This window comes from Toxotes jaculatrix, chromosome 21 (genome assembly GCF_017976425.1).
Source record: "Toxotes jaculatrix isolate fToxJac2 chromosome 21, fToxJac2.pri, whole genome shotgun sequence".
NCBI lineage: Eukaryota > Metazoa > Chordata > Actinopteri > Toxotidae > Toxotes > Toxotes jaculatrix.
In genome coordinates, this window is record NC_054414.1 from 16785448 (window position 1) to 16803829 (window position 18382).

The following is an 18382-nucleotide window of genomic DNA, read 5'->3' on the forward strand; positions in this document are numbered from 1 at the left end:
ATGGAGGAAGGGAAGCAGGAGGAGGGAGAAAATGAAATGGGGAAAGGCAGTAGACAGAGAGGAAGAGAGCTTGGAGACAGTGTAATCACTTTTACACTCCACCATACTGTTGTCTGCCTGACGCCTGACTCTTATCCCCCAGCATTCACCACACTCCCCTCTCCCAGTATCTCACAACGTCTATCTGCCTTTCCATTTCTTCTCCCCCTCAGTCTAAACAGAAACTTGAGCTTGCAGGTTTCGTATGTGTTGCATACGTGCAGCACTGTTTTGCTATCTTGTTAACTTTTTGTTCGGCTAGGTAAGCTTAGACTCTTGACTCCATGTGCACCTAAAACTGTTTAAAGTTAACTGTCAAATATTTGGCTTTCATTATGTTACAGCTATTGAATTTCATGTGGAAATTATGTTTTACTGCCTCTTGCCCTGTGCTGCCTACAGGTCCTGAGACAAAGTACTGTACGAATGTAAAAACTGTAACGCAATTCAGCGCGATGGCAGCTGAAACCGACACCAGCTCTCTGCTGTGAGGTAGTCCACGATGTCTGTGTGAGAGTAAAACAGAGTGATGTTCTGAGTTCACAGTGAGACGATCTGCCAGCACGTCTACTCCAGCTCTGTTGGCTAAGATACTACCTGACTAATTTTGGCATCTCTATATGCTTGTATTTGAACAGAACAATGACTCCTTTTCAGAAGTTGTTCTATTTTAGAAAATCCCAGGCGGTTTACAGTCAGCGCTCTCTGAAGTACGCCAACAAGACTCAGACTTGGGCTTTCAACCTGTCAGGTACTTATTTTAATTGTGTGTGTGTCTGTGTGTGTGTGTATGTGTGTGGTACAGTAACGTATGATTTGGAAAGCAGTGATGTCACTGCATTATTATCATATGCTTATTTGTTTTGTGGGTATGAGGTAGGAACATTGTGGAAGATCAAAGCGGACGTTCTGTAATATTCTATATTTCTTCTTATTGTCAACAAATCTCATGAAAAGAGCAAAGCCAGCAATGAACTGAGCCCATTAAGTTCTGTGTGTAAGCCTGGTACAGCTCATCCCTCTGTGTTATAGACCTCCAATGCTGTTCAGAATCTATTAGAAACACATTTATGAGCCACACTATTACACTGGATGACATGTTCCTGCATTACCATGAACACAGGGAATGTGAGTTATCTTTAATCAATCTCCCATACACCATCCTCCTGCCATAAACGCTCACTAGTGCATCAGACTGGCTGAAAATAGTCCCCAATAAATGTACCGTTCTCACAGGTTTGAGTAACTTTTGGGGAAAAAAAAGTCGATAGTGTCATCGCCTTTACTTTCAACGCTACGCAACAGTGAGACCCACTCCAATGCTCCTCCCTATAGGTAACCATGACACTAATTCACTCATTTTACAGGCGCTCCCCACTGGTTGTTACTCATCTGTTCTGGTGAAACACAAACCGTTGCACGTCTTACTGCTGCGTCTCTTACAGTGTAATGGAAAACAGATGCAGGGAGAAACTGCTCAGGATTAAAGATGGCTAAGAACTGTTGATTGTTCATGTACCAAGAGTCTGAAATAAGCTACAGTTCATCAATGTTCCCACTGTGTCAGGGTGTTTATAGCAGGACAGGTTAATGGAGCAGCACTTGATAAGGATATGCTATATGATACAGGTTTTTACTTAACGTGATAACAGACACACTTTTTGCTGCATGATTAATACTGTATTGCACTAGATGCATTTTTGGCTGGGCCCATATTTTGAACAAACTGCTGCTCAGTGAATAAACAGAACCAGTCTGATGTCCACGTGCTCTTTGGGACGTCCGTTTGAGTCCACTAACGTTTCCTTTCACCGATAACTACAATGGAACCATCGTCTCTGATTTTACAGGACTGTGCTTAATAAGCTGCATTTTGGAATACTTATTAGATCATAGAGGGAGGGCTGAGGACTAAAGCAGCGCAGAACAATCTCCCCTCCTCCAAACAACTGAGCAGAATATTAGAGAATATCTAAGAACGGCAGCATGTTCTCATGAAACTGTTCCTAGACTTTAACAGAAAAAGTGAAAGTACACCAGCGTGCACAAAAGACTGAGTGTTCACCCCAATGAAAAGAGACAGTGTGCGATGGTTTAATTGTTTGTTGGTGAAATCAATACACTGAAAAGGAGAAATGTTCAGGAATGTTAGTGCCAGTGTGTCTGTCAGTCAGAGAGAAGGGGGAGGGGATTGTCTTTTTTCCAGTCCATCATTTTACAGCTGTGTTCGTAGAATGATCTGAAACTGGGCTTAAGTTATCAGACTTTAGCCTTTATATATATATATATATATATATATATATATATATATTTTAAATCACAAGCTTTTACGTCTTTTTCTGAGCACTAATATTTGAGTTGCTTCTCCTCTCAACAAGGGCAACAGCAGCAGCAGCAGTGCAGCCACACACGCAGGACGTGTGCCAGCAGAAATCTGGCTCATAAGAGATATCTTTTTAGTGACAGTCTATATGGCACATTCAGCAGACTGAAATGTTTATATTGAATGTTTCAGCAGCTTGAAAATCACCATGGTAATGGTCCCAAAGACAAAAGCCCTCGCCTTTTGTCATGGGTAATTATCGCAGAGCAGTCCCCTCAAAGCCTTCCATTTGGCTCTGAACAAATTCACATTTAATTTTGCTCTCGTGCATTTGACTCAGGGCTTTTTATTTTTTTGTATTCAAATCAGGCTTAAATGTAGAATTTAAATACCCACTGAAATGGTTTCCGTTTGAGGCAAGTGGTTCTCTGTGAATATTTTTTTTCCCTCGGATTATTTCAATGCAAGAAACTATAGAGGAAGGATAAGGAGAGCTATAGAAAGACCACTTGAAATTTCTTAATGAAGCCACCTTCACTGAATAAGTGAACATTCAGGAAACACAATACCTTGAAAATGAGCTTTGGTATTAAGCCCAAGTTTAGGTGTCTTATCTCCCACAAGCTGCTGAAACCTTAAAAACTGACTTGGCAGAAAGAAAAATGGCAGTGAGCCGTTGCCAAAGCTGATCCCACTGAAGAGTCATCTCCACATGCTCTGTCTCACACTCCACGTAACTCTGAACAAGTGGGTCAGAGAAATATGAAAAAGTAATGTGAGCGCTGTGTCTGTGAATCCACTCGTGGAGCAGACACATACACCCATGTGATGACATTAGATACAATACAGAGCTCCTCTTTGGGTTATATTTAGTGGTTAGGTCTTATAGTAATTTGGTTTAATGGAACATGAATCACTAAATGCAAAATATAGCCTCGTCTCTGCTGGCTGCTTTCAGTTTGTGTGGGTTTTTCAGACTCTCCAGGCAATAATCACAATCGGTTCCACATCTCAGCTAATTCGGACACAGGCTTTTACTTGGCTCACTCTCACCGCATTTTACACCCACCACTGAAATACATCAAAGTGCTCACGTGCCGGTGTAATTGCACCCATCCGCATGAAAATTCAGGTATAAATGCACCAAAGCAGCAGTTGCTCAAACCACCAGGGGAGGTGTACATAGATCAATTTCAAGCCACGTATTCGTTTTTATACTTCACTCAAATCACTTCACTGCATCGCCAACAATGTCACAGATGCTACAGTCTTAAACTGAGCGGTACTGAGAGAAAATAAACAGCTTCAGGCCACAAGAGAAACCTATACAGACTTAGAGCTGAAGAACAAATGAAAAATCACTGAATATGTACAAATATGTGTGTTTTCTTTTTTTTTTTTATCCGTACTGGTGGAATGGCTCCAGGGATGTCATTGGTTCACCCCTGTGGTCCAGGCTGAAATGGCATTGCCACGAAATTTATTACAGACGTTTGTGGTCTCCACAGGATGAAGCCTAAGGACTATGGCGACCCCCTGACTTTTCCTCTTGTGCCACCATGAAGCTGACATTTGTGGTTTTTGAGTGAAACGTCTCAACAACTATTGGATGGATTGTCATGAAATTTACACACTCATGTCCCCCTCACGATGAACTGTAATAACTTTGGTGATTGACTGTCACCGTCCCATTTGGGCCATAATTCATATTGATTATGTTGACGTTGTTCTCACCAAAGTCATTTCTGAGATCTGGGAACTGAGCAACATCATTACAGCAAAGTCAGACAGTGCAAGACATGCGAGCACATGATCAGACAGGTTGTAAACAAGTTAGATTATCTGAACCACTTTATTTGTGGAAAAAAAACTTGGAATGAAGGTAAAAGCCCCTAATTGGACATGAAAACTGTTTGCGCACAAAGATGATAACTTCAGTAAGTCATGGCTGAACCAGGAAGTCCGTCTGTAAACTGTGATTGATGTTTACAACAGATAATTTAGGTAGTAATTTTACCAACTGGCTTCATTTTCCCGTCCAAATGCTGTATGTTTGGCTAAGTTGGGGGTTCGTTGTACAGCTGTGTGACTGTCTGAGCACTTATGCTTCTTGCCAGAATTAGTCCACTTTTGGAGAAAATTATATAATCATATAAAATGGCAGTTGTAAATTGAATATTTCTGACTTTCTCTGTCTCTCTTCGCTCTCACCCATCTCACCCACTCCACTCCTCACCTCAACCCCTCTTCTCTGTGCTGAAACGCAGCCTGGCTCTACAAGCCAGCGGACTCTGCTGCTTTATGTCTAAAAGGCTTCAGATGGCTTGAATGTGTCCTGCATCCTTTTTACTACCCTCAGTCACTCTTCTACCACAGTTAGTGAGGGTGAATAATTCACAAGCAAGTTGCCATAAAGATAAAGCTTATTTTTCCCCCCCTTATGCAATAAACCGGGGACTTACACTCAGCACAGAGGAAAAAAGAAGGATTCTGTTAAAAACACTGCTGATAAATTTATAAGAACATCCTGCAAAGCTAACTCTATAAATGTTTTACTAAATCGCATAGAGGTTGTTGTATAGAAAAAAAAAACTGAGGTTCAGTGGTAAGGCGGGTGTCCAGCAGGGGGATTTATTTATACAAGATTTTATGTAAAAAATGTTTTTACTACAGTGTATGATACAATATTATTCTTGTGCTCCATTTATAATCAAGTTCACCCAGTAACAAATCGCATTGGTCTGATTATTTTTTCTGTCCAGACATTATTTATGAGCTCTCTAATATTTGAGTGCATATGAAAAAATAGAAATTTTCCAAGTGCAGCCAGACTTTCAGCTGAGATAAATTGCAATGGCAGCAGGCCAGCACTATTTTTTCAAACCTCGTGTTTGAGGTTAGAAGTGTGTGTTTCACCATCGAGTAGCTGGACTGGACCTTAAGACAAATGAGAATAGACAACACAACTTTGTGAGGCTGTACAATTTCCTTTGTTGACTTTTTCTGGTCTGCTCTTGTGTTGTTGATTAACTTTCCTCTAGCGTTTTCTGTCCGTCTCGCCCTGAAGAAGGACAGCAGACTTTATCCTCCACAAAGTTTCCCACTTGTCTTTTCCTTTTAATATCGCCGGGAAGTTTGGAATGAAGTTGTTTTATTAATGACTCTGAGGTTTAATTTTAAATTAAATTTCAATCTAATTTCCAGTTCTCCTCCCACACTGAACTACCACAAGCTTTTGAAACTCATTCACATCCTTGTCTTCTAATGAGAAACTTACCTAGTCATGAGTCTGGATTTTTCCGTTATTTAAAAGCTGACATTTTAAAAGTTTTTCATCCACAGTGACATTATCTCATGTGTCCCCAGCGTCATGCAGGGTTTCCTACTTACTCTTTATCAAAACCTTGTCATTTCCCAGAGGAAAACAGGAGACCCTGTCCTCCCATGTTTTTCTTTTTTTTCCCCAAGAATAGACCACTCTCTTATCTAGTAATTGTACGTCTCACAAAATTGCTTCCTACCTCCGACCGACAGTTCCCATGTACCATTCCAGTTTCACTCTGTATTTCCAAGAATGCACGCAGGATAATTTCTTCTTAACTTAGAGAACAAATTGCTGGAGAGTTTGCTTTTCATTCATGAATAAAAGAAAGATGTTCTGCATTCTTAACAAAGCGTGACTCCATCTATTTTTAGCTAATGTCCTCGGCTTCATCATACCAAACGATTTTGATCAAGATGGGAGTGAATCACTGGGACCAAAACCTAAAACAGTGGCCGAGGTTGTATCGAAGCCATCTGAGAAACCCAAGATAGTTTTTAGAAAATATATCTGACAACAAAACGAGCATTTTTGCACGTCATTTTTTCAGCGTTCATTGGACCAGTTAGCCACATATGAATCAAGTCTTATCATTAAGATGAAATGAGAATTGGGTCAGAATCACTGTGATGAAAAGTAATTTAAAAATACAGTTTGAAGTTTTCCTTTCACACAGAGCTCTCCAACCATGTAAAAAGGGAAGCAGAGAGAATGCAAACTTTCATTAGAATCAAAGGCGAAATCATTTGGTTTCTGTGATTCACACATCGTCAGCCAGCAGACATTTTGGCTTGTCACAGCACAGTGACACAGTGCATAAGGATTATAAATCCAGTTGGGGGGGGGTCAGGTGGGCTGATCCTGGAGGACAGAGACCGTCGGGGTCATAAGATGAATGGTTATCCTGATCGGGACTGTCTGCTGCTGGGAAGCTCACATCTCTAATCCCTGAATTATAAATAGTTGGATCTCTCATCATCCAGCCTCAGATGATGAAGCTGGCCACACTGCAGTACTCTCTGCCCACCCCTAAAAATGTGATTATTACTAAGGGAGGTGAATTAGAGTTTATGGCAGACATGTCATTTTGTCATTCATTACCGTTTTCATGGGAATCCCTGAGTAATTTGCTGAGGCTGTTACACATCAAGATCCCACTTCATATGTTTCCTCTTGTGTACCCTTATGTGCAGCAGAGCTGCTGGCGATTACAGCCCACAGGGCAGGTAAAGGGCTGTGTTGTTGCACAAGCTTGACAGAGCAGTAAAGCTCCTAGTTCAGAGGAGTGGGCTTTCCCCTCAATGCACAGCAGCCATTACTCTAAATCACCCCCCCCACCCTTTTCTCTGTGACCTCTGCTAGCATCCACTGACCTGGAAAATATCTGGTGAGTTCAAGCCACCAAGAGCGGTGCTGGCGGTGCTTCGCCTGCAAACAGCAGAAATATTGAGCCAATTACAAGATTATTATCTGGTGGTAAGGGCAGGGGAACACTGTGGGAGTGTATTTATGCCTGCCAGGGCTCCCTGCTGGAAGAGGAAAAATGAATCAAAGGCTTGTGGGGGAGAAGTGGACAGAACTCATGCCCACTCTGCGTCTTTACAACTCTCGTCAATTGACAGATATTGGCCCCAGTCCAGGGCCCTTTCTAAAAAGGTCCAGGATAACACCAGGAAAAGGCCCATTCGGAGCTGATCGCTTGTTAGTTTTTTTACTCCTCACTAATTCATATGTCATGCTGTCATGTTATGTGTGCACCCAATTTACAGTCAATAAGACCTTACGGCTCATTCATACTTTTTTAGCATTTATATAACAGGCAGACATGAGTCACGGCCTGTATACAGGGGCAGAGCTGAGGTGGTTTGCGAGTGAAATTCATTCAGCAGGGAAACGAAAGCAGTGATGCGTCAGGCCCTTTATTCCGACGTGGTTACTTTATAGACAACCCTACAAAGGACGCTTTGAGTGATGTACTGCATGTTACTGTGTACATTGGAGTTGGTTTTTTAATAGGTAGTAGAGCTGCCTGATTGAGTCCTGGCGTCTCTTTCCAGCTAGTTAGTTCCATATGAGAGGAATGACGTACAATTACAACATGTGTACATAAGCTGTTTGTTTGTTATGTTCTGAACTTCTTAGTCATCCAAAATATTTTTTTTTCTTGTTTCTTTCCAGCACTTAAATGCATGCCAAAGCAGGGAGTTTGATTTAAAGGTAGGCCAGGGTTCATGTGCTGTGTTTCTTATTTCGGTTTGGGTCTGTGTCGTGTTTCATGAGTGGATACCGCTGCCTGTGTTTCATGCATCAGTGTGCTTAGGGAGTCGTATTTTACCAGCACGATGAAGACATCAAAGCGGAATCTGGAACTGCAGTAAATCTCAAGCACTTGGACGGTTTGTCATCTGTTACATCACCTACCCTGCCAATAAAGTTTCATTAGAAAGCACTGCGTGCTTTTGTTGTAGAATGGAAAGAAATACCCTAGTGTAGTTCACTTACTTTAAAACCAAGTGTTTCTTGTGCCTTTGCCCAACTAAACTAAAATCTGAGAACTGAAGTTCTTTGCTTGTATAACATGTGCATTAGTCATTTTAATGTTTCTTAGATGGACAGAAATTATTTTCATTATTGATTAATCTGCTGCTGTTTTTTTATTTTTTGTCATTTAGTCTGTGAAATTTCAAAAACTAGTGAAAAGAAAACCTTTTCAAGAGCCCAGAGTGACTTCCTCAATATGCTGGTCCAGTCCAAAACCAAGGTGGTTTTGGACTGGACTGGTTTTGGACCTTGCCTAAGGGCATTTTCACTAACTAACATTGTGTCCATTGTTCGTTGCTTTTACACATTAAAGTCTGTTTACAGGTCTTGGGGAGTTGTACTGCATGGATGGAAAAAGTTGCGTGAAAACTTTTGTGGGAGCTGCATGAAGTGATGTGAGTTGAAGCAGCGCCGGTGGAGCCTAAAGACTACAAATTTGAAAATGAAAAATAAAAAATAAAAATGGGGGCTTGTAGCCAGATAGAAATAAGTGATCCATCCAATAATGTTATGGGATTGCAATACTACATCAGCTGAATACATACTTAATCAAGAATAAAAAGTAATTCATTGAAGGCCTAGTATGCACGTTTAAATTTAAGAAACAGAACAGTATCTTTTTCATATGACCACACTCCACAGATGCACCTGAAACCATTCTCCCAATAACTAAAAAATTTACATCAACCTGAATACATGAGTGCTTCATGACTTCCATACTTTGACTTCCAAACATGGCTGTCTTCCACATGACATACCTCACTGACCATGACCCCCCCCAATTCCTACCCCTAGGACTATCCTCACACCACCACACCACCGCTGTGAGTGCCTCAGCCACAGAACAAGCTCTACACATGCCATCAAATATGGATGCTTTCTTTAGTACAGGCTCATTTCTTTTTCATAACAAAATAACGTTCTCCTTTGCATCATAAAGTTGGTGCTGTAAGGGATGTTTCAGGAGTCTAGTGTTTCCCAAATCAGCATGTTGCCAATATAGGCAGGAAGACATGCAGGAAGACTACCTGCATGCCCGCGTCAGGGATCCCCCATTTATCAATAATTAGTCTCCATGTTCTTATTGACTTGTCAGCTAAAGTAGCCGTTGCTTTCCCAAATGACATTGGGTTTGTTTTAAAGCACCGTTGTAGAACCCCACTCTGGACTCTCAGGGCAGTGGGGCAGAGCTAATGTGAGAGGAAAGGAGCCTTGTCCATGTTCTTACACAGCTGTAGGAGAGGTCGCTGATACCGAGAGGACCCGGGGGGTCAGGTTCTGGTCAATGTTGCCAGCGGATGTCGAGACATGAGTGCACCTGTGTTGCCGCTCTTGCTCTTATCGACCACTTCCTGCGTGCCCCCCCCTCTTGTGCTGACCCTGTGATCTGTTCCTCACAGAGAAAACCCACTCAGGATACTCAACCACAGAAACTCGATGTGTTTTGACATTGCCCTGAAGGTATCGACTTATAGCTTTTAGATCGGTTTCACTTCATATGCTGAGCTCAACCCGCAGCTGTTTTTAAGCCTGAGTCAATCACACGGAAAGCTGGCAAAGACACACTTGTGCTGCTGCCTCAGTAATTGTGACTCTGACATGGTTTTAGTTTAAGTGTCATATAAAAATATTTTGGAATAAAGTTGTTTTCGGGCCTAAACCTAACCCGACCTTAATCACAGCAGTGTCACGTCAGAGAATGCTTTCATTTTTGCAACAGTGATTTGTCGGATGTTGTCCTCTCAATGAGGGAAGCTTTTTTTTTACAAATAATGTATTTTGTTGTTAAGTTGTTTAGGACTTGCTGGAGAAAAGCCCTCAGTGAAGCCAGCCATCACATTCATCATGACAGCTGGTGTCTTTTAGAAATGTGCTCTGTTTGTGTAAAGCTTGGCCCCAGCAAGCATCTCTGTGCCCTCTGTCTCATTTCAGTCTGCGCATGTTAAACGGAGCATGATTGTTTACCAGCATTTTTGCAAGGCAGAAAAATGGTGCCCATCACATCAGGGAAAAAAAAAAAAAAAAAAAAAAAAAACACTCGCTGGCAGGCAGAAGCTGCGCTTTGATCTATGCGCTAGTGCTTGACACTTCATGATCATAAACACAGATTGAAGTCTAGAGCACTCTCCAGTCTTCAGAAATTTCTGAGGATGTCCCTCTATTATGGTTTCAGTCGCTGTGTCACCCTGGGAGCAGCCTGGGCCACTTTGTCAGCGCCAGTCCTCGCTTTAAGCAGCACCAGCCAAGCAGATGAATAATTGACGCTTGCATTCTGTACTTTGGTGAATTTTAAAGCTGTATTCTGCAGAGGCTCTAAATGGCAGGGGGAGGGCGCGTTATTCATTCATGAGCTGCTTTTACCCGCTTTGCTTAGAGTCACTGTCCTGAAGGCGGGTGGGCAGAAGGCAAGTGGAGAAAGAGGAGTGGGAGCAGAGGGGAGGCATGGCCGAATGGATTAGCTTGCTTCCCATCCCTTGTGTGAGTTTGTAGAAGAAAAAAAAAAAAAAAAGACTCAGAGACGCAGAGATGAGGAGATTTTTGCCAAATAAAATCTTCCATCAAACGTTATAATCTCCGGGTTTGCCTAGTTAAACTTTTGTGCTCTAAATAAACTTTCATCACTAAGATTTAATTTCATGGAGGTGAACACATTGTGAATACTAGTCTAATTACAAATGTGCTCACATTACTCAAGTAGAAAGGTTTATAACACCTACAAACAGGGCAAGCCCCCAAATCAAGTTTCAAATAAACACAATTTTAAACCACATGTAAAGCTACAGGAAAACTTCAGGAGAGCCAGGTTTGTGATGTTTTTCCACCATTTGTTGCAAACAGCGAAAGACAAGAAGGTGATCAATTATGCTGAGAGGGCCTTTCGGCTCAAGTATCAATATTTCATTGCCAGCACTACCTTAGTATGGATATAGAGATTGACATTCTTCTTTTCGCGCCACGTGAGAGTGAAGAACATTCCCTTTCAAATGCACCCAGGGGAGTCCCATTCTTGATTTCATAAGCCCTCAGGCTACATTAAGGAACACTTGAGGTAGCATCTGCATACGATCACCGCAAGAATGTCTGTACATCCAGAGACGAGCCTGAGCGTGGTGCTGCGCCAAAACTGCAAATCGACATTTGGTCACACCTGATAGAGATCAAATAAATATACTACTGCAAACAAACTGTTCCCAGTGTTATTCTTGATTGATTGGATTCTGAGTTTTTGCTGACTTAGCCTGAGTTCATACAGCTGTAATGTTTATTGAAATAAGAGAGGTTGTACAACTGTGTCAGTTACTCAGTGCACGTCAGTCAGAGGTGTAGGTCAAACAAATATCTCACTTCCTTTTTTCCTCCATGTCCTACTTTTTTCTTCTTAGGGAGCTGATGCCCAAGACCCTGGAGGGCCAGATCACCATGGAGAAAACACCCAGCTACTTTGTGACCAGAGAGGCTCCGGCCCGGATCGCCGCCATGTCCCGGGCCACCAAGCTGATCGTGGTAGTGAGGGACCCGGTCACCAGGGCTATCTCAGACTACACACAGACACTGTCTAAGAAGCCTGACATTCCCTCTTTCGAGAGCCTCACCTTCAAAAACAGGACTACGGGGCTCATCGATACCTCATGGAGCGCCATCCAGATCGGCATCTACGCCAAGCACCTGGACAACTGGCTGCAGTACTTCCCCATGGAGCAGATCCTGTTTGTGAGCGGCGAGCGTCTGATCAGCGACCCGGCCGGAGAGCTGGGCCGCGTGCAGGACTTCCTGGGGCTCAAGAGGATCATCACAGACAAACACTTTTACTTCAACCAGACCAAGGGTTTCCCGTGCCTCAAGAAGGCAGAGGGCAGCAGCAAGCCCCACTGCCTGGGCAAAACCAAAGGGAGGACCCATCCGAACATTGACCCTGAGGTGGTGCAGAGGCTACGGGACTTCTACAGGCCCTTCAACATGAAGTTCTACCAGATGACAGGGCGTTTTTTTGGCTGGGATGACTGAATGTGTTCTCTGTGACACTGAGAACACTACGGCGGACTATTAGGACCACTCTGGGAGGAAAAAACAGAGATTTTGAGAAAAAAGTCATAGTATTTCAGGGAATGATTTATAATTTTACAAGACTAATTTACAAAAAAGAATTCATTTTAGTTAAAAATATTTTATATGTATGTATTTATCGACAGTCAGGCAATGCTAAAATATGCATCTAATCTAATCTAGCCTATTGAATAATGTTTTGGTTGTTATAGTCTCAAACCTATAAAAAATTATAACTTTATTCTCATAATATTATGATGTCTTCTAATAGATTTTTGATTCCATTCTGAGGCTTTATTCTGGTATATGCCAAGAAAATAAGAGAATAAGGGGCAAGTATTTGGTTGTTATCAAAATAGGAAGAGTGTTGTTTTATTATTTGGAGTTTTGTTTTTGTTTTTCAAAATATGGTATTGTTTTCATGTAAAACCATGACTTTATTCTTGTAATGTGACTTAACTTTAACAGCCTTTTTAGAAATATTACAACTTGCTTCTCAAAATCTTATATATGTTTCTCCCCAACAGTGTCCATATTACTCTGTCATAGAAATCTGTCATGGCCTCAGCACTAACCCTAAGCAATATGTGGCTGTTACAGGAGAGAAACAGGCCCAATCTCTCTTCGGTGGCACCCAAGATATGCAATCTTTCACTGTTACATTTTTCATCAACAGGGCTGCCTCTAATCCACAATCATGGAGATGTTTTCCTCTCAGAAAAGATGATTGAGTTGTTGAAGGATTTGCGTCATGTTTCCCTGCACTATCTGAAGAAACAGTTTTGGGTTGTTTTTTTTTTAAGTTTGAAGTCCTTGGCTGTGAGACAGTACTATTGTATGCAGTGCTTCTTTAAGAAGATGGGTGAAATCACATTGTGTTCAGGGGCTTTTGATAAAAGCTCTTCCTGAGTGATTTAATGCCATATTTTAAACATACATAGCTGCTTTCAAATTTTCTAGCAAAAATAATATGAAAAGATAAAAATATATGTATTTTTGAAATGTATTTATTCAAGAAGTACAGAAGCAGTATGTATGTATTTTGAATAATTTGCTCTTTTATTATTATGCTCCCCATGCCTTTAGAGTTTTGTTTGTTTTATACTGAACACTAAAAACATGTCATCCTCATTTTAATTTCAGGTCATCCGTTCTAATATGTATTTACTATACGTGGACAAGTGTGGTAACACTAGTCTCCACTTAGCTTTCAGTTCCAGAGCTGTGACTTTGTTATTTCAAGGGATGTTTCCCCACATTCAGTTAATGAAGTTACAGGCAAAGATAGCACTCGCTATTATTCAAGCAACAGCGACTCCGGTGGAGGGAAGAGACCTCCAGAGGGCCTTCCCCAAACCGTGACTCAAATTTCCTCAACATGCCTCCTTGTGAACTGAATACACTTGATGTCACTGGCCTTCCTTGCCTCGAGGCAATGTGTGTGTGGAAGTCTTTTTAAACCCAGGGAGCATGAGAACAATGGCTGAGTTGTGTTCCTAATTTCTGTCTACTTGTATTGTGAGCCACTTTCTGAAAGCAGATGTTCCTCAAAAGACACAAAATCAACAGTGTTTTTTGGTGTGGGCATCAGTAAAGAGCCTAATATAGATTTTTTGGGTTGTTTCCAATCTAACTGTGCTGTTGTTTGCTTCATGTTGTTGGGATTTTTAAGGCACTAGAATAAAAAAAAAATGTTATATGTAAATATTTTATTTACACTGGCCTGTATCTATTTTTTTCTATCTTTCATAGCAATGATTCAAAATGGCTCAAGAATGGATGCAGAAGTGTAACAGGATATCATATTCACCACATTAAAGTCATTGCAATGCAACTCACGCATCTAACAAGCTCAGCTTCCTGCAGAATCGGAACAGCTCTCCCGTGCTCCTTTCCTATCTCCACTGTTACACCTTCACGTATTGTCTCTGCTTATCTCCATGCAGCCTCCAGGGCAGAGTGTCAAAGGAGGCCTCGAGGATTTTGAAAGATACTTGCAATCTGAAAGCCTTATTTTGGATCTCCTGGCAGCTCCATGGCAGCTTGAAGACTCAGAGGTACAAGCTTTTTGGGGGACAATGTCAAGGAAGTTGGACTAGAATGCCTGGGTCTTTTGGCTTCAAAATGTGGGTGACACACAGAAGATGTTGACCAAATGCAAGAGAGGCAACATCACTTTGTGAGAAAAGATAAGATGGAAAAAACGAATGTGCCCCCACAGACAGGTGACGCGAACAGCACAATCTTTTTTTGGTTTTATTTCATTAGCAGTCCAGTTTCTGTCAACATCAACTTCAACAGTATTAAAACTAGACCAGTGGATTTTATGAAGGATCTTCTGACAGCAGCCAAGTGGGTAAAGGGTCTTGAATCTGCTCCAGCTGTCCAACATTTCTAAGAAGAAATCATTCAAAACATCAGATCATTGCTGATGGTGGTTTTAAATTCAAACTGAAAGCTTAAAACAGCAAGCATGCCTCTGCCACTGCAGTCTTAATGTAATAGTTTGTATAGAGTATATCAATCAGCTGTGCCTGAAGGGATAAGCTGTGAGTTTGTCTTTTCTGTAAAGATGTCTCTGTTCCATCTCCAGCTTTTCTTTCCTCCTCCACAGCACCTGTATGTTTTTCTTTGCTGAAGGAATCCCCTGGCCTTTTCCTCCTGCAGTCTGCTGCCTGATTTGAAAAATTGCACTGACAGGCACTAAGTAGATGAACCACGACGAGAGGAGGAAACCTGTTGAAAGTCTACGAATTTTTAAAGCTTGTGTGTGCAAGTCGTCAGCATGCTAAAATAATACGACCTTAACAACCTGCGCAGAGTCGTGCGGGAGCAGAGGGAAGCGGAGGCTGATGTCCATTTGTTGACTTGTTCAACTTGCTTGTTATTCCTTCCTGAGTGGGTCAGCAGGGTCTCTTCAGTGACAGTTACACACAGTAATAAACAGAGACAGTTTTCAGTTCTCTGAAGGGCAGCAAACTATAAAAGAGGAAGTGGAATGGCAACATCTGCTGCGGGACAGCGTACAGACCACCCCTGTCAGAGAGCATTCAGCTCAGTGTCAATGGCACAGACCTGGGAGAACTTGAAGTCTATCTATTGAAAAACAGCTTACCGCATGTGGTAGGTTTTTTTGAGGGTGTGGCGAACTGCTACAGAAAGACAGGCATTTCTGGCAGACTTGCAAATCTCTTTGATCTGATTTTCGTTTTTCTTATAGTCCCCTTTTTGCTTCTTTTACTCATTCCATTAGTGTGGCATCCCTCCCTCTCCCAAACACACACACACGCAGACATATATATAGACACAAGAGCACCTGTATAAAGTCACATGTGCACAATTAGCCTGCATCCACCCCCTTTAACTCTAACTAAGCTCCGCTCATCCAGACCCCCCTCTCCATACACGCAACTCTGAGCCTGTTTTTGCACACAGGCGTTACAGAGGTGCAGCAAAAGATGGGTGGGCTGTGCGATAACAACTGCCAGCGCTTTAGAAAAACACAGCTCTGAGGATGTGTGTGTGCGTGTTTGTGTGCCTGCATGCGCAGTGCCCTGGGCATCATAAAGGCCATGTAAAACGATGAAGTAAAGGGATCAGAGAGATTTCTGTGAAGAGGAAGGCAGCAGTGAGAGCATTTGCGCACGCTTAGAATCGTCTGTGCATCTTTTCCTAATCGCACACACATGCATACAGTATGTGGCTACACACTGTCATGTAAATACAAAATCGCTCACACACACACGCACACTGACCCTCTGGTTTCCACACACGAAGGCAGACGCCACCCACTTCTGCCCCGCAGAGGGACATGGAGGGGATCAGACCTCTGTTTTCTCTGGATCCCAGAAGAGAAGCCCTTAATCCCTGGCCTAGTCTGAGCAAATATCTCCGCCAGGCACACTCCACACACAGCCTTAATCAAAACAGCCGAGGGGGTGACTGAGTCGCACTTTCAATTTCAAGTTTGCTTCATCTATCGTGTTCTCCGTATCTTAAGGAGAGATCTTCAAACTTCAAAGCAGCATTTCAAGTCTTATCTGAGGCACTATGGCCAGATGCAACCAAGATACACGTGTTTTATACTTAAGTCTCCAGGCAGGTAAACACAAAGGCACTGACATTAAACATAAAGCATAGCACGCATTAGCCATCAGCAAATTCATCATCCAGATTCAAATTGGGAAAGAAAGACTTGTTATTCTCTGTGGAGGATTCATATTCTGAGAGTTTTCATTTCTATATTTCATTTTGAACCACACAGCAGATTTTCCTCATTGTGACAGAACAGAGAGACTGTGGCCTGCGAAAGACGTACAGAAAGAAATGTTCAGCTATGCTGCAGCTATTGTTGGTTTTAAGTTTAAAGACGTTCTCATGAAAATGACCAATTGTTTGTTCATGATGAAAAGGCATTTCACCAATGGATTGCATGCTAGCAATAAAACGAGGGGACTGCTCTTTGAACTGTCACTTCTGTGCCCAGAGTACAGCAGACAACACACAAAATTAGCAATTAAGATTGTCTGGGAGCAGGACTCTTTCCAGACATGTGTGTTTTGACTTCGAACTTTTCACGCATCTCTCCTCAAGAGAACCTTCTTCAAAAGAGCTGCTGCTTTTCAAAGGGTGATAATTGATCCTGACACATGATTAAAGACGTGTTCATGTTAAGCTCAAATTTTCCTTCCCCTGGATGAAAAGCAGGGTGACAGAACTCTAAACAAGACGCCCAGATCGTCTGAGTCCAAACGTCCTCAAGGGAGGAGAAGCTTGCCCCTGTTAGTGGAAGGCTCTGTAAGTCCTGCCACTCAGCCCTGGAACCTTTTAGTCACAATCACAGAGTGCATTTTCATGGATTCTGGTATCGGGTTTTTTAAGGTTTTGGAGAATTGTTTAAATGTGTTTCGTGCATGTAAACAAAGTAGCCTTTACTCTGGTTATCTGAAACCAAAATATGTTAGCAAGGTTTCTTCTAAATGAGCTGTGGCACATAAGTGGCGACAAAACTATTAGTTTTTCAGTCGATTCACAGTTAATCAACAAGAATTTTTGTAAATGAGTCACTGGTATGGCGCTGTCTGTTGTCTGTTGTGAGTTTAGCTAACCTGGCTCTATCTGAAGTTTGGAAATCCACCTACCAACAGGTCTAAAGCTCACAAATTTAAAGTATGGTTGGGCATTTTGGGAAATTTGCTTATTCCTTTCCACAAGAAGAAGCTGGAGGTAATTAGCTTGGCTTCACATAAAGAGTGGAAGCAGGAGGAAACGGCGAGTCTGACTGTCCAAAATTTAAAAAATCCTCTCACCAACAGCTCTAAAGCACATTAGTTTAATCACGGATAATCTGTTGTTTGTCAAGAAACAGTGACGGCACATAACTCCCCCTGAAACCACAAATTGTCATTTCAACTGCAATTTGTGGTTTTAGAGAGAATAAGCATGTAATGTTACATTCGCCAAAATGTCTATTCTTTTAATATTTTTATCCTTGGGCTGTGGCGAATTGTGATTTTCACATTTTTTTCATATTTGTAAACCATAATAATAACAAAATGCCTTCCTATGTTTTGTTTTTCACTTTCTCGCCTTCTACTTTTTGTTATTAATTGATTTTCTGGGTCATTTTGCAGTAGTTCTTCCTCACACAGTGTGTAAATTACATTTATAAAATGGCAGCAGGATGAGACAGTTAGAAAGGTCTTAAAAGGAGTTCATCAAGAGACGGAGGGGGACGGAGTTGGATAAAGAGCACTAGTTGTTTTAGAGGTAAATTAGCCTGTGTGGCCTGAAACAAATAGCTCTAAATAAATCATCACACACTTATTCCCATTCACTGCACAGTCTCTGTTTGCCTTATGAATAAATGAGAACTCGCCCCTGTTTACCTCCTACTCATTACAGTCATTGGCCCATCATGCTCAGAGGTCCTCACGCACACATCGGCTGCATAATTGCTTAAAACCTCACAAACCTCTTTAAACCTTGGCTCACTTCAAGCCCCGTTCCTTGCCCACAAACACACCCGCTGACACTCAGACACACAGACGCGCAAACTCATACACTTCAGACTAATAACAAACAGAAACACATTCAAGGACAATCATTTGTCA

At 41.9% G+C, this 18382-nt stretch overlaps 1 protein-coding gene across 1 annotated transcript in view; it reads left to right on the plus strand.

Moving 5' to 3' along the window:
- si:ch211-216b21.2 (heparan sulfate glucosamine 3-O-sulfotransferase 3A1) overlaps positions 1-13079 on the plus strand; it is a 29712-nt gene extending 16633 nt beyond the window's left edge. Inside the window, exon 2 of the mRNA XM_041066421.1 lies at positions 11609-13079. Coding sequence (XP_040922355.1) covers positions 11609-12230 — 622 coding nt within the window. The 3' untranslated portion in view covers positions 12231-13079. The remainder of the gene's footprint in view (positions 1-11608) is intronic.
- The last annotated feature ends 5303 nt before the right edge of the window (positions 13080-18382 follow it).